At 37.4% G+C, this 16,791-nt stretch overlaps 1 protein-coding gene across 6 annotated transcripts in view; it reads right to left on the bottom strand.

Annotated features, from left to right (window-relative positions):
* Window positions 1-16,791, bottom strand: part of UBN2 (ubinuclein 2) — a 92,926-nt gene that overhangs the window by 14,125 nt on the left and 62,010 nt on the right. For 5 of the 6 annotated variants that reach the window (XM_040471822.1, XM_040471823.1, XM_040471824.1 and 2 more), the window contains 3 exons: window positions 11,821-12,052; window positions 11,298-11,387; window positions 7,833-8,009 (listed from right to left, as the gene is read on the bottom strand). The exons of the other annotated variant lie outside the window; for it this stretch is intronic. In XM_040471822.1, the coding sequence (XP_040327756.1) occupies window positions 7,960-8,009; window positions 11,298-11,387; window positions 11,821-12,052 (372 nt within the window). In that variant the 3' untranslated portion in view covers window positions 7,833-7,959. The remainder of the gene's footprint in view (window positions 1-7,832; window positions 8,010-11,297; window positions 11,388-11,820; window positions 12,053-16,791) is intronic. 6 annotated transcript variants of the gene reach the window in all.

The following is a 16,791-nucleotide window of genomic DNA, read 5'->3' on the forward strand; positions in this document are numbered from 1 at the left end:
GCAAAAGTAGGTTTATTCCAGGGGCAGTATGAAAATAAGCAAGGAAGAGTATTAGGAGAAATAAGAGCCCTTAATAAAAGTCTGCATCGTTTTTGAATAACCTTGAAAAGTATCAAGAGGAGGCCATGAATTACAGCTACCACACTGTGTAGTAGGAGAGTAATCTAGTTTTTAATACAAGGGAGAAGAGAAAAAAAAAAAAAATTCCAGTCACCAGTGATGATTCCGAATCCTGGAAATACAGACCCCCTTAATTATACTACCGAGATTTCTGGAAGTATTCTTGACCTGTTTGGGAAACAGTTCAGAAAACTGCTAACCTATTCTAAATAGACATAGGTAAGAAAGACTGAGAAGTTCAAGAATTACAGTATGAGGAAATTAAATAAAGGTCACAAATAGCTACTTTCAAGCAAACAGTACTTTGGGAGTATCTGAGAAAAATGTCATTTACTGTCAAGTTGTTCAAAGACAGTCTGATTAAACTCCTCTGAGTTCCTGTCTGAGTCTGTGCTAGGATATAAACAGTCTCCTGGACGATGCCTGTACTATAGTCTTCCCTTCTGAATTCAGTGGAGACACAGGAAAGATGGGCCAGGTGAGTGAGAAAAGGAGGTGAAAGTCTAACCTTTCTGCTCCAGACTCTTGACAACATGCAAGTGATATTCTGGTGTAGCAACTAGCTGATGAAATGGTTAACTTAAGAGCTCAAACTAGAGGTAAGAAGAATGAGGAAAGAAGGAATTCAACATTAAATATTCAAAGCTATTTTTAATTAGAGTCTGACCAACTGTTCAGCTCTATAAACCTGAACACTGTGCCACAGAATCTAAAACGTTCTCAGAACTGAACACTGGGACTATTTTATCTTAACAACCCAAAGACACTCCATGATTCTAACTACAGTTTTGCACCAGTAAAAGGATCTGTACTTAAGTTTTTGAATATAAAGTTCACATTTTAGGATAGAGGAACACACAAAATATCTCTGTGTTATGCTTCTGTTAATTTTCCCTAGAGGAACAAACACACATTCAACAAAACCCTTATGCCGTATTTCTTTGGGTAGAAGTCATTTAACATCTATTATCTGAAGCATGGAAAAAGAGGGAAATGTGGAAAATAAAGAGTACGTTTATCTGCATAGCTGATATTTAGAGGTTACTAACTAAGGCCTTATCTGGAAAAAGCAGTAAACAACCAAAAAGTGATTTTTAAGGACAAACATCCTATCACTAGACATTAAATGGGCCTTGGCCAGTTGTGGGAATTAACCCAGATGCTCGGTCTGCTTGGGCATGGTGCTTTCTCTTGACTCACTTGAGCTGGATAATTTCTTCCTTACGGTCTACATTCTCCTTCCTGACCCTGAATCTGTGCTATAATTTAATTCTGCACACACTCTCTAATAATTGTTGCTTAGCATTTAGCCCTAACTAAAAATGCAGCATCCATTTTTTCCCGTTGTTGCTGTTGTTTGAAACGATAAAGGAAAATTGTAAGCATCACTACTTAATATGCCAGGAGGGAAAGTGGGATAAAATGATCTTCGTTTCTTCCTTAGAGATGAGCAAAAACCGGTTTCCTTCTACCCCCACCCTTCCCACCCGTGTCCCAGCTAAGAAGTGAATCCTGCCTCCCCTCTCCCCATTCTTCTGTAACCTGAGTGGCAGATGACTCCGCCTCCGTCGTGGGTGGAAGGAGTCTGAATTACACAGAGGTCGCCGGGCTAACGGTACACCCGGCTGACTGCGTGTAGCGCCTGCTCCTTCAGGGCAAAGCCAGAGAAGCCAGTAGTGACATGAACAGTACACAATCTCTGATTTACAAGAATGAGGAGTTGTCCATTCCTGCTTAGAAGCTAAAAGCTTAGCTTTCCATCACCAAACAAGTGCTCTAAGGAAAGCAGACTGAGAAGATGGAAAAGTGAGATGGAAAAAACTTTCAGGATCATTTATCAACTTCAGTAGCCAATCACCCAACCTTTACCTAGCTGCAGCTCCACGGCCTTGGCAAAAATCACACGTGTATTAACACCATAAAAGGCTAAAAAAGAAAATCTACTTACAATTAAGCAACTTAGTGTTATTCCCCCTCCCCACTTATTAACCTGAAACTAACCATTTTCATCCCACCACAAATATGTTTAAATAATATGCATCTAAATTAGAATTCCAGTGATTCTTCTTTAAACTTAAAAATCATACGGTGCTTTTTATACCCACCATGGGGACACATTTTTTAGCCTCTGCGGGAAGATGGTGATACTTTTTAAATCTATAGGACATTTTAGAAAAACTCAAAGTATTTTTGAAATAGTAAAGTCTCTGATATCCCTGGGAGGTAGGTGAATATTATTATACCCAATTTTCGAATGGGTAGTCTGAGGCACGAAGGTTAAATGATATTCCCCCTGTTAAATATAGTAATTCAAGAATGACTCGCCTGAACTGAGGCTGCCAGATACGCGCTGTGCTCTCAGGTAGCGCTACCAGGAGCCGCTGCTTTCTTGTTCGCCACCCGTCTCCTCTTCCCAATTAAAATGTCTTTAAAAGGGGGCACTTATTAGATATATTTGTACTGGGCTTTGAGGATTGGTTCAACTTAGTCTCCCTTAATGTATCATACCTGTTTTTAACAAGAAACAGATGAATCTTAGATACTGAAAATTAGGCCAGTTTGTTCAAGGGAGAAATCTAAATAACCATAAAATCAGAGTAAGCCAAATGTAATTATCTGGCAAATAAAAAGAAAACTGAAGATCTCTCAAGAATGCTATAGGTTATATGAGTGTTTACATGAGTATCTGAAGTCTTTCTGAGTCTATTAACCTTTTCACAGATATGCAGCTATATGAATTCTTCAAAAATAATTTCCCAGAGAAAAATCTGATGCACGTTTAATGTTGACAAAGTTGCCATCTTTGTTCAAAACTTATTCAGATACAACACCAAGCTTCTGACTCTAGCTGCCCATGTCTTTAGTCTTGCCTGCCATAACTTGATAAGTGCTCCTTATCAACTTGACCCACAAAAGACTGTTATTCCAATGCTTTCTCCAATAGTACTCATGCCAAGTTTGAAGGGCACAGAGCAGTGGGTTACATCCAGGATGGTCAATGAGTCCACTAAATTTATTTTACTTGAAATAAATGACTTATTATATTTAGGTATTTTTGTTAACTTCTACAAACAGATACTCAAAGGGGGAAGATAGCATCTTGTATAAAGACAGTTTCCCAATCTACCCATTTGAATTGACTAAAACAATGGAATAAACAAGCCAGAACTTTTGCAAACACTGAAAGGAGTGTGTTTGGAAAGGATGCGATGGTACAGCAGCTACTAGTTATACACACACACACACACACACACACACACACACACACACACACACATATATATGTATATGTATATATATGTATATGTATATATATGTATATATATGGGTATGTATATTACATATGTATACATATATATGTATGTATGTATCTTATACATATATCCTTATACTTATAAAACAAAAAAAGGAAGAATAATATTACAGCATGACATGATGTTGGCAAGTATGAGATTCTTCCTCCTGAATCCCCTGACTTATTAGCCTGTACTTTAGGGTATCTGAGAACACTTTCAAGAGGGGGAAAAAGAAAGAAAAAAAAGGCACTTAACGAAGACAAAGGCCTGAACTGAGCGTGTTTTAGAGGAATAAGCATTTTACCAGAGCTAAGAAATGATTTACAGAGAGTTAAACTTTTCCCCTTAAATTTTATAAAATAAAATTGCAGAACATGTTTGTAATCATTTACCTACTACTGCATTTTTCTTCTGCTTATTACAAAAGCAAAAAACATAACAAAACAATCATACATGCACAAGAGAAAGTAAAAGTGCCCCTTTTGAGAACATATGGTCAGCAGAAACTATAGTGCTGAAGCACAAGGGAAAGTTCTCAAGTTTGGCCTGATTATAGATTTTTCTCACTCTTCTATTTCTAATTTAAAACAAAGCAAAACAAAACATCAACGAACCAAAAAGGCAAACATAAATTCAAAACCTAAGTGATAATAAAAAGAATACAGGGACCAACCAGTGTGCTTTTACGGTACACTCCTAAAATAAAGTATCCTAACTCTATACATGGGTCAAGTTATATGACAAAACCTCCTAGAAATGAAGAACTGTAAATTAGATTAAAATCGACCAATACAGGCAAAGTTCATGTTACAAATGTAGCAGCAAATATGATAGATAACTGGAGTTCTAAGAGATGATCCCAAGGGACATAGAGTTCTCACAATCAATGGCAGTTTGATTAACAGCAGAATTTCCATTTCAGAAAACGTCTTGAACCAAGTAGAGGTGGAAAGGGGAGTGGTAAGGGCAACCGGAACAGACTTGACCTGTCTGCCCTTTCCAACCCTGGGTAGTAAACAATTTAGGTCTGCTTTGGAGGGGGTGGGGTGAGGTGGGGTGGGTGGGTGGGGATCCTGGGTTAAAAATCTTTCCCAATAAGTTGTTTTCAAACAGGTGTCAAACCCACAGTATCCAAACATGTATGTGCCCGGTTCTTCCTCCTACCTCGGTGATGCAATACACCCTATTCAACTTCTAGGATATAAAAAAATGTAATTTGGGCTAACAACATCCATCAAAGGGGTGGCAGGCATGACAGAATGTACTAACACAATCCTCTGATTTCCTCAGAATATCGGGATTTTGTGACTTCAGATTAACTTCACTTCTTTTTCCAAAACGTTTTTCTTCAGGCTGTTTTAAAACCATGATTTCTTTTACACTTGGATTTGAGAAGCATGTGAGAAAGAATTAGAACTGAGTTATAGTGGAATTATTGCTTGCATTGACTTTGGAGGCTCTGAATGAGCTTGACACTTTGCTCCCAAACAGTCTCCAACTGAGGCTCAGCACTGCCATCTCTGAAGACAACTCTGCTGACCGTTATTGCTTGTGAATACTGAGGATTAACTTGTATGTACAGTAACAGCTTATACATCAGCGAAGGCAATTTAAAATACACGACAGTTGAAAACAAAACAGCTTAATTTTCCTGAATCAAGAATCCCGCTGAGTGGGACATAATTAAGTGTGCTGATTATTTTTGCATTGGGATGTTGCTAATGCTCTTCAGAAATACACATTGCTCTATATCCTTTCCAATTACTCACCGTTTTAAAAAATAACACAATTTGACTTTTAAGTGCAAAAATACAGTATGAGTCACAAGTCTCTGTGCTAAAAAATAACCAATTTATATGGTTGTATTTAGTAAGAAAAACTGTAAAGACAGGCACCCATAAAGTATGGACACCATTTTCAATGTTATGATCTAGAAAAGAAACAGTTCTGTATTTACATCTAGGAGCTCTCTGGTCATACTTATCTATTAAGAAATATAAAGATGTTTGTTTCATTTGTACAACATAAAAGGGTCGTCTTGATTGAAATGGACGAAAGTTAGTGAAAATGTGGTGGGGGGCTGGGGGGGGGGGGACCAGGTAGCAGTCCTCAAGGAATCAAGAGTGAAGAGAACAGAATATCATCTCCATATACATGGACTTTTCAGAGCCAAGAGCCTTCAGATAATTTTAATGGTTAGTTATAAAATAATACTTGGGGGAAGAATTGATAATCCTGTTCTTCTCTAATGACAACCAAGAATTGTCAGGGATCTTCACATAGCATGATTCAGAACTGATGGATTTAAGAAACCGAAATTATTCCCTGACTTACATTAGTAGTGAATTTATATATAAATAAATCTTCATATGCACACAGATGAACACGTACACAATTATCAGCAGGAAGAGAGATTAGTATGCACTGTGACTTCTCTCCTGGTGTGGGAAGTAAAACAAAGGTTATTGCTTCCCAAAGGAAAACTCCCATAGAGTATTAGCAAAGACTTCTTTTTCCAAATTAGATAAAAGCAACAGGTATACTACACTCGAATAACTCAAGAATTGGGTAAGCTTCCCTAATTTAAAAAACCAAACAACCTTTCATTAAACATATTTGATTCAAGTCAAGCCTCGCTGCAACATCCCAATATCCTTCCAACTGGGGTTGATACAACATTCTTATGTTTTACTGGTAAACTAAATTCTTAGGGGCAAGTAATTATATCAGTGATTCCTTTGAAATAATCCTTTCCCCTTACTGTAAAAAGTTCTTGGAACTAAAGCTTTCAGTTACTTATTAACTTGTTGCTATGAAGCAAGCCAATGTGACTTTGAAGTCAAAATATAGGTATACAGATCTGAACAGATCCGTGGTAATTTATTCACAGTCCTATAGGCTATTTGGGACTTGTGCTTGTAAAAGGAAAAAAGGGCCAGGTTAATACACTTATTTGAAGAAATGTAAGGGTATAGGGTGACTTGTAATGAAAAAGGATGCAAATCTTGCTACTATCAATTTCATGCTGTTTTTTAGGTCAGTCTATTGTTATAAATGGATCAAGCTTACACCAATCATGGGTATAGTTTGAAAACATTCAGAAGCCTAAATAGGGAGAAAAGGAGACAAGACCAAAGGTGAGGGGAAAAAAAAAAAATCAAGTCAAATATATTCAAAAAGAACCATAAATTTCTCCCTTAACATCCTTTGTTGAGTATGTATTTGCATAAGGAAGCCATAAGAACTAAGCAGTTTTGTTATCCCGTTATCTGCAGCTTTACTCACATATCAATATTCTCAGTAAATATTAATAAAGCTTTAAGATCCCAAATGCTCCAAATCAATTTCACTACACTGGATATAGGGAGTAAAAATACACTGTGATTGTTATAAAAAATAATCCCTTATACACATAATGATCCTAATGTAATTCCTCCCTTTAAAATACTATCTTAAAAATTCCAAAAATATATATATGCCATTTGAATGACCAATGAAGAGGCATGTGTAGTACACACTCACGCCTGTCTCTGTCAACAATTAAGAATCACCTGAAGTACCACTAGCTACAAGACCAGGAGAAGTTGTGAACCGAGGTGCGGCTGGGGAAGTTTACAGTTCAGGGTGTTGGGCCTGCAGGGGCTAGGAGCACCGAAGTCGCAGCCCTACGTCAAAGATCCCCATTTCTGAAGAGTCACATTTTAACATCAAGAATGGAAGTAAGAATTAACCAGTCAATACCAGATGCACAAATCACCTGAAGGAGAGTTAAGTACCTGCTTCTGAATGGAAGATGAAATTGACCCTTTTACAAAAAGGGGACATCTAAGTTTGTCTGTTAAGAGCAACAGGCTCAATTTCTTCGCTTTTAAAAATCTTGATGATTTAATAATATGTATCACTGTGCTAAAATAACTTTCCTGAAACATCTTTAGTCCACTGATTTACATGGGGGGTTGCTACACACTGGAGAAGATTCAAGTTTGTTCAGGACTTGTGAGAGTACAGTATTTCCTCAGCTACTGTCTGGATCAAACACAGGGTCATTAATTTTGTTGTGTGGCAAATTTGCTGCATAGTCCACTCAGATAAACATGATTGTTACTCCTGACAAACTGGCCTAATTCCAGATAGACTGCCTTTTATTATGCGATTATGTCTACAAGTGTTCAGATCCAACCCCCAGGATGGATGGAGTTTACCCAAATCCTCAGATTCCTTCTTTCTCCCCCGGGGAAAAAAATCAAATTTGTACTTCTGTGGGTTTGACAACTGAGTCTCTTTCAAGTCAGTTAATATGGTCACTTTGTCTTTCTTTAGAGGAGACCACAGGTCACTAACTTTGCACGAAAGCATTTCTTCCTCCTGCACCTGGCTTGACTCAAGTAATGTTCTCTTTTCTTTTTTCCTCCTCACCACAGTGCTTGGGACGAGAGAATGTAAACATCGACAGAACAGCAGCCCTATGACCACATGAGTACTTTCCCATCAGGTAGATTCCATCAGCCAGCTGAGTGTCTCATCTCCATTGCTCGCTGGGAAGTCACTGAGATTTCCGTGGTAATTTAGTGTCCCCTTTACTTTGGCCTCCATCTGAGAAAAGAGATGTTTAATTGGGCTGTGTCGGTGTGTTATAAAAATACATATTAAAAGCAAACAAAGCAATGAGAACAATTAACGTTTAATTTCCACGCGAAATGACACTGCTAAAAAAGATAACCTTTAATAATTTACATGCTATGCATGGCATTACAGAGGTTGAGAAACATAAGAGAACTCAACAAAAAAGATCCTCTTAAGTCAAATGGCTGTGGTTCGATTGGTTTTCAGCTGAAATACTATTATTATCCACCTCAGAACCCACTGTGTCAAATGCTATGAGGATCACAAAGGAACATAAAAGACATAATCCCCACCTTCAAGGAACCTACCACATCTTTTGATCCCTTTAGAAGACTAAGTCAATTTCACTTTCTTGCAAGTGAAATTAAATTCCTTGCCATGACATAGCATTTGATAATTAATTCTCGATTATTTATGTAAATAAATGGGATACACTGGTAGTGAAAAATCCAGCTGAGTCTTTGTTTTGGTCCTAACCTGGCAAAAGTTGTAAGTGATAGGAAAGTCTGCTAACTGGGAACAACGGTTTCTAGTTTTACATGTGTGTTTTGTTTTGTTTTTTAATGTTCATTTATTTTTCAGAGAGAGAGGGGGAGAGAGAGAGAGAGAGAGAGAGAGAGCGCGCGAGCAGGGGAAGGGCAGAGAGAGAGGGAGATACAGAATCCGAAGCAGGCTGTAGGCTCTGAGCTGTCAGCACAGAACCTGACGCGGGGCTCGAACTCAAAACCATGAGATCATGACCTGAGTCAAAGTCGGACGCTCAACCGACTGAGCCACCCAGGTGCTCCTTACATTTGGTTTTTAACTTTTAATTGGGAAAATATTGATTATTGTATGTATTTATTTATACACTGATTTATTTCTTAAATTTTAGTTAGTTGATCACTCTATTTAAAATGGGCAAGACTAGGGGCACCTGGGTGGCGCAGTCGGTTAAGCATCCGACTTCAGCCAGGTCACGATCTCGCGGTCCGTGAGTTCGAGCCCCGCGTCGGGCTCTGGGCTGATGGCTCGGAGCCTGGAGCCTGTTTCCGATTCTGTGTCTCCCTCTCTCTCTCTGCCCCTCCCCCGTTCATGCTCTGTCTCTCTCTGTCCCAAAAATAAATAAAAAACATTGAAAAAATAAATAAATAAAAATAAAATGGGCAAGACTAGAACCCAGTGACCTTAAGAGCCAACAAAATACAGAGAAAGTTTAACAAGGTACTGCCTTAGCAAGGACAATGAAGCCTCCCACTCCTAAGCCTGAGAGAAAAAGGCAGGGGGAGGCATGAATGGCAGAGACACACAGGTGAAAAGGAACAAATTGCCGTATTACAAGATCAACCTTAAGGCTGGAGGAGACCATATGTCACACTGCTAGGTTCATTCACGTGGTATCTAAATTACTCTGGTAAAACATAAAACAAAAAACTGCCTCTATTGAAGAAACTGCCTCTGTTGTATCAATGAGAGAGGATGATTGTTTCAAAAGCTGTATAAATAGGACACTATTAAAATAACTTTGGTGACAACATCTAAGGAATTGGTTTTTCCATTCATAATGAGATATTATGTACTTGTGTTTGCAGAGAGAATGATGTGACCTAAGGTATGATTAAATTCATAAAATGGCAAGGAAGGATTGTGCTCAAAGCAGCTTTGGGAAACTACAAAATAAAATACTCATATTAACTGGACTGTGAGATTGTCTAGACCAAGGTTTGGCCCAAGGGCCAAATGTGGCCCACCACTACTTTAAAAAGTTTTATAGGAACCCAGCCACACTCATGCTACATATTTATCTATGGCTGTTTTCGCACTAGAATGGCGGAGTTGAGTAGTTGTGATAGAGACTACATGGCCTGCAAAGCTGAAAATATTTACTGTTGAGGCCTTTACAGAAAAAGTTTGTATTATATATAAAATGAATATAGAGAAGTTATATTCATTCTCTCAAGGAGCTTGATCTTATGAAGCATGAGATCATGACCTGAGCTGAAACCAAGAGCCAGACACTTAACCAACTGAGCCACGCAGGTGTCCCTCAAAGATCATTTTATTTATTTTTTTAAGTTTATTTATTTATTTCTTTATTGAGAGAGAGAGAGAGAGAGGAAGAAAGAGAGGGACAGAGAAAATGAGCAGGGAAGGGGCAGAAAGAGACGGGGACAGAGGATCTGAAGCAGGCTCTGTGCTGACAGCAGAGAGCCCAACACAGGGCTCAAACTCACAAACTGTGAGATCACGACCTGAGCTGAAGTCGGATGCTTAACTGACTGAGCCACCCAGGTGCCCCTTCAAAGATCATGTTAAATGCAGTGGCCAAAAAGAACAGTGAGATCCCAGTCAACCTGCAAAGTTAAGAGGCCAGTTGAACACTTATTTCTGTTCAAAAGATCCTGAAAATGGCCTTCAAGAATAGTATCAGCAGTCTACTGAGGTCGACTGCTGTTGAAAGCAATAACCTAGAGATCAATGTTATGTCCAATGTCCACTATCTAATTTCAGAGTGATCTAGTTGGGCTGCAAGTGTGTAACGCATACAGTTTGGAGGGTATTAACTGAATTACTGCTAAAAGGCAGAAAGGTACCAAGTCAGACTTCCCAGATTTGTATCTCAGATCACTTAACTACTGTAGCACCTTGGGCAAGTTGCTTATCTCTAATTCAGTTTCCTGATCTATAACAATGGGGATTGTTACCAGCACACTCACAGGTGTTGTAAGGATTAAATTAGCTAATACATGTCAGTAGTCACAAGACTAACTGGCACTTAGTAAACCTTCAAAATGTGAACTATTGCAACTACTGGACGTGACTTTTGTACACTGTTTTATGAATCCTCTTCTTCGTTATCATTTCAATATAACAAATACCTTCAACATGTTTTCTTCAGGGGCGTATGGGTGGCTCGGTGGGTTCAATGTCCTACTCTTGGTTTCGGCTCAGGTCATGATCTCACGTTCCTGAGATCAAGCCCCATGCTGGGCACCGTGCTGGGTGTGGAACTTGCTTAAGATTCTCTCTGTTCCCCTCTCTTTGCCCCTCTCCCAGTCGTGCTATTCTGCTCTCAAAATTTTTTTTTCTCCACATGTAACAAAAGGTCTCTTTACCGATTTCCTCTCCTTACAAGGAGTTTGTTGCTAATGAGGATTCAGTCATGTGAAATCTGTTTTTTCCAACTTTTGTCATCCCATTTAGTTTCCAGAGATGTTTAATCCAATCTATAAATCTATATAAATATTATGAGATGAAAAAAATAGGTGGCTTTCTTACCATTGAATGTTTGCTGTAAATGTGTAGGCAGAGGTGAGTGGGAAAGTGTTGCTGCATGCTGAGCTCCTGGCTGTAAACCCTTTAGTAAATCTGGGAGAAAAACAGAATTGTCAGTGATCTTCTTCAATCTAACACTTAAGCCCTCTTAGATAAAAAATGAAAATAGTTTAATTTATATAACGTTAAGCATAGCCCCTGATTTCAAAGTCCTCCTTAGAGTACATACATTGAAAAAATGTACATATATAAATACGTACATGCAAATAACTCAGCAAATTTGACTGCCTCTTATAAATTTCATTAAGACAGCAATGTGGTATAGATGGTTCATTTAAGAACTGTAAATAAATTCTGAGTCCACCAATTTGATTTATTCTATATAAATGAAATTAAACTGCATTTCTTAAAGAAAATTCTGTAATCTTCACTAACTCCAAATGGACTACTCTCAATCAGTATAAATTCATGAGTTTTCCCGTTCCGTCAAACTACGTAGGCAAGTAACTAAAAGAGCCCCACTTACTCTGAGTTAGGCTATGGTGGAAAGCGGCTGAGGTAGATCCCGAGGTGGTTGTCACTCCAGCTGTGTCCGTTCCAAAGCCAAGTAGCTCCAAGGGAAACTGGAAGGGCATGGTCACTGGAACAAGGCCACCCAGCATCCCAAAAGGAGTCACATTTTGATTTGTTACAGACAAAGGTGATGTCATGAGAGTCAGAGGTGAGGCATTAGCCAATAATGATGCTCCTGCTGTGGACTGCAGAAACCAGGGGTCAAAATACATAAGAAATCAAATCTTTAACCTGAATTGATTTATTGTACTTAATATCCTCATGGGCGCAAGACTGTGTCCTAACTCTACTCTAACAGAAACTTCATGAGACAGAAAATAAAGACCGAGGTGAAAAGTATATTTCTAAGGGCTACCATATTGGTTTTGGAAATAATTCTCTACTCAGCTCTTCATCACCAGTTTAGATTCCTTGACTTATTTTAATGTCTATATTAACATGTCTTTCTCACCTCAGACTTCTACTTTTGCTTCTAAACCCTAGATGTGAGCCACTCACTAGCCATTAATTTCATTCAATTTCAATATGATCTTTGAAAATGACTGGTAATTTCATTGTTTTACCACCTTCCTGACACAATCCCCATGGTTATTGTTCCAGACTAGGATTCTCTCAGAGCCCCTAATGCAATACCATCTGCTTTCATCATAAAGCCTTAAAGAAATGAGGCCATCCCAGATGTTCTTCCTCATCATTAGCCTTACCTGTCTCTTCTCCAAGCCTAACCATCTGACCATGCCATGAATCCCACCTATGCAGAACTTTCTGGTACAAATATCTAGTATTACGCCTTTCCCCATGTTTCCTCTGCTTTGTCACATACAGAGTCCTCATGTTTTTGTTTTTTTGTTTTTGTTCTGTTTTGTTTATAACCACAGCTATCCCTGGCTCTTCCTCAACCCCTAGAAACAACCTGACCTATTTGTACTCCTTTTGTTATCAAATTTACTAAATGATACCCTCCATTTCCATATTATTTAGTTTCTCCTTAACCCCTGAAAGCTGGTTTCCATTTTCACTACTTTTCTCAACTTAAGACTCCTTAAGGTAAAAAGGTGTTTTAATACTCCTCTGCCTGGGCTTTGATGCCATGTTTATGAAAAACACATTTAAATCTGAAATATGCAAGCAGTAATTAGCTTTCACTGAGAAATTACTTAAATATACTTCATTAAGCTAATTTAATTCTTTGAACAATTTTCTATTCAGCAATAATCTGTCCCCATTTTGACTCTCTTTTCTATATGTACTTATTAACAAAAATTACAGTAAATTTTTTTCAGTATCAGATATTATTATAGTTTCTGCAACTGTGAATTTTCTTTTGTAGTCTTATCTTTACCGATTCTAAGTTTCCCTGGCCAAAAATTTTACGGTTCTAAATTTAGTCAACAAAACTGAATTCTTTGAATATTTTTTAGTCAGTAATCAATGTTAACTATTATCAGGTTTATCTCTGTGTTAACTACTCTTGCAGTAAACATTACTAATTAATAAAGGGGCTGATCTATTTCTTAGTTAATCCATGAAAAATCCATGTAAATGATCTCCCCATACTTATATGCCAATAACATAGATTGATACACCAAATGTTCCATGCCAGTGCTCTAAACAAAAAATGAAGAATATCCTCAAGAAGGCTTCAATTCTAGTTTTACAACTCTTTCTCCAACAGCCTTCCCTTCTCTTCTTTGTTAGCTCTCAAACTTACATCCATAGTTCTGACTTTGTCACAGTTTCAATCTTGTAACTCTAAAAGCTCAGTGAGGAATGTCACTTGGATATGGAACACTCATCAACCACAACTGAACTCATCAGCTCCTGCAATCATGCGACCCCGCCCTATTTGTCAACAGCTATCATTAATTGTCTCATTCTTTCTCAACACTCAGGCTTGAAACCTTAGTTTTTAGGCATCATAAAATAACAAGACAAGATGAATTCATTGTCAACATACTCATTCTTTTTCTTAAAAAAAACCTTTTTTTTAAACCACCAGTTCCTCCAACACTTCAGTACAAATCTCCATCATTTTTGCTTGGACTTGGCTATTTTTCTTATTTTCAGGTCTTTCCCTTACTGAGCCAACCATGATATACAAAACAGATACAATTTGAAAGAATTACTAAGTTAGAAATAACGCTTTGAAGCAATTTGGATTGAAGGGATCCTGCATCAATTTAAGAATAAGAGTTCTTAAAAAAAAAAAAAAAAGAATAAGAGTTCTTTTTTAATCATAATTCTATTGTAATCCCAGGATAATATGGTGCACACACTCCAATACCGTTTGCCCCAAGTAAACCCCGTAGTAAGGAACATTAGATACTGCTAATAAGGAGAACTCAAGCTTTTCTAGAGGAGGCTAACTGAAGTATTAAAATAGCTGGAAAGTGTAAATTAGAGCAACTTCCAAAATTAAGTAACTGAGCAATTGAAAATGATACCATGCCATAACTAACATTTTGTGCTTTCAAAAAACTTTGATATCCACTTTTGTTTCTAAAATTAAAATGAAACATCAGATTATCTTAATGTTACATGGCATTTATAAATTTCTCTCTCTTATGAGATGGAGACCTTTCAAAAGTTGGGTATCCTATCGTTATGATTCGGAAGCATATAGGAGAAGTTGTCAACATAAAACAGGCAAATGTAAATCGGCAAAGTTCAGGATGATGCTCCATAATCAAAAATACTTCCATGACCTCCACATTTTATTTCCAGGAGAAAATATAAAAGAAAACCTTGCTCTTCCCGTGGTGGGCATTATATATATTATATATATAATATTATATATATATATAAATTTATAATATTATAAATATTATATATATATATAATTATATATATAATATTATATATATATAATAATATAATATAATATTATATATATATGAAATATATATAATATTTTTTAACTGCATGTTTTTTTTTGGTGAGTGCACCAGTGCCCCCCCCCCCCCATTCTCCATGACACCCAGTGTAATCTTTTGGAATATAAATCAAACCATACCACTCCCCTGTTGAAGACCCTCCAAAAGCTTCCCACTGAACACATTAACACCCCAAGTTCTCATCGTGGCCTACAAGGTCCTCCATCACATGGTTCTGCTTGATCTCAGATCTCATCACCTCTCCATCTCTCCCTAGTCTAGATGTGCACGCCTACATGTCAGGCTCTTTCCTATCTCAGTGTCTTCACTCTAGTTTGGACTGTTCATTCCCCCCTATCTCCAAATGACTGGCCTGCTTATTCAATTCCCCACTCAAATGTTGCCTCCTGAAAGAGGCTTTTCCCAACTCCCTTATCTATGTTAGCAGCAATCACACTTTATCATATTATTGTTTTAATTTTTCAGAACACTTAAAATATTTTTTAAAAATTTGTGTTTTGTTTCTCTCTCTACCTGGAATATATGTTCCATGAGAAGAGAAATCTTGAGTATGATGTTCACTCTATTTCCCCAGCACCTAGAAGAGTGCCTGGCACATATTAAACATCTCATAAACATTTGCTTAAGGAATGAATTATTTTGGGAATTATAAAGTGGCAAAGACAGAATTCATAGAAAATCGACAGGCTGAAAGGTTAGAAAGAAGAGGAAAGCCTTGAGCAGAAAGTTATTAAATAGAAAGAAGGTAGCAGTGATAATCTGAACCCAGAAAGATTTTAACTTCTGTTAAACTCAGGACCTGCCCTTTTCACTCTGCAAATGAACAGCTAGCTGGAGATGTCTTTCAGACAGGAATTGAATGTTTTGCAAGCACGGATAGGGAATCTCTTTTTAGTATCAGAGCGCTAGAGAAACAGGTCTCCAGAGGCCGCCAGGTTTCAATGAGAGGCTACATTAAAAACAAAAAGCCATCGGTTCTCCCCAACTTACCAACAACCTTATTCAATTACTGACCTTTTCTTCAGTCAAACCAGTAAGACAGAACAAAAAGGGTCAGTCTGAAGGCAGGAACGCTAAGGCCTTCACATCATAAAGTCATTTCAGAAAGGAAGAAAACCAGAAGGAAGCAGTTCTTTTTTGGAAACACAAATTCTGCCATATAGGTTCCCTGATTACAAACCAACTGTTATGCCAAGTATCTAGCTTCTCTCGGGATAAATGATCAAATACAAGAAGGATGGGGGTGGGGGTGGGAAAGAGAACTGATAGACACTGGAGATGACAAAGAATGGAGAAAGATTTAGCTTTAAATTCCTAAGTGAAGGGGGGAAAAAGCGAATTTTTAACTTCAGAAAAAAAGCCAAAAACTTGTAATAAGAAAGCAAATGAAACCATAGTTTATGAGTAGGCTCAACAGAGACAATAGTTTACATGGTCAAAGGCTGTAATTTTACTCTTTCAGGAGAATGGCAAAGGTATAAAGCGAGCTAAAAGCCTTATCATGACAAGAAGTTAAAAGTTAATACTAAAATGAATAAATTGTCTTCATCCATTTTTCATACTTAAAAACACACAAAAACCTAGGGGAATTAAAAGTAACTGACACTAGGAAGGAGTGGAACTGGTATTTCTGTTATAAATCTCTCCTTTACTCAAATTAAAGATTAACATCAAAAAGTAATAAGAATGTGAACTAACTCTCCAGACCTTAGTTTATAACTTGAATTTTAACATGCCATCCCTAATCAGTGTTTGCTAATTTGTGATAAAAGTAAAATTAATAGATAAAACATCAGAGAGTCCAAGATTTCAACTAATGAAGTATCAGTTAACTGAATTTTATTTTTATTAGAATTCTACAATGAATTCATTCCTAGGCCTACAGGGATGGCAGAGTGATGATCTGGGTTTCATTTGTTTATGAATACCGATGCTTAGCTTGTACTGAATAGCAGAAATATTTACAAACACTAAGGTAAACATTCTTTCATTAGATGTTCCTATTCCACATAAACAGGAAGCAGTACTTT

This window comes from Herpailurus yagouaroundi, unplaced genomic scaffold (genome assembly GCF_014898765.1).
Source record: "Herpailurus yagouaroundi ecotype Mexico unplaced genomic scaffold, PumYag 100, whole genome shotgun sequence".
Lineage (NCBI taxonomy): Eukaryota > Metazoa > Chordata > Mammalia > Carnivora > Felidae > Herpailurus > Herpailurus yagouaroundi.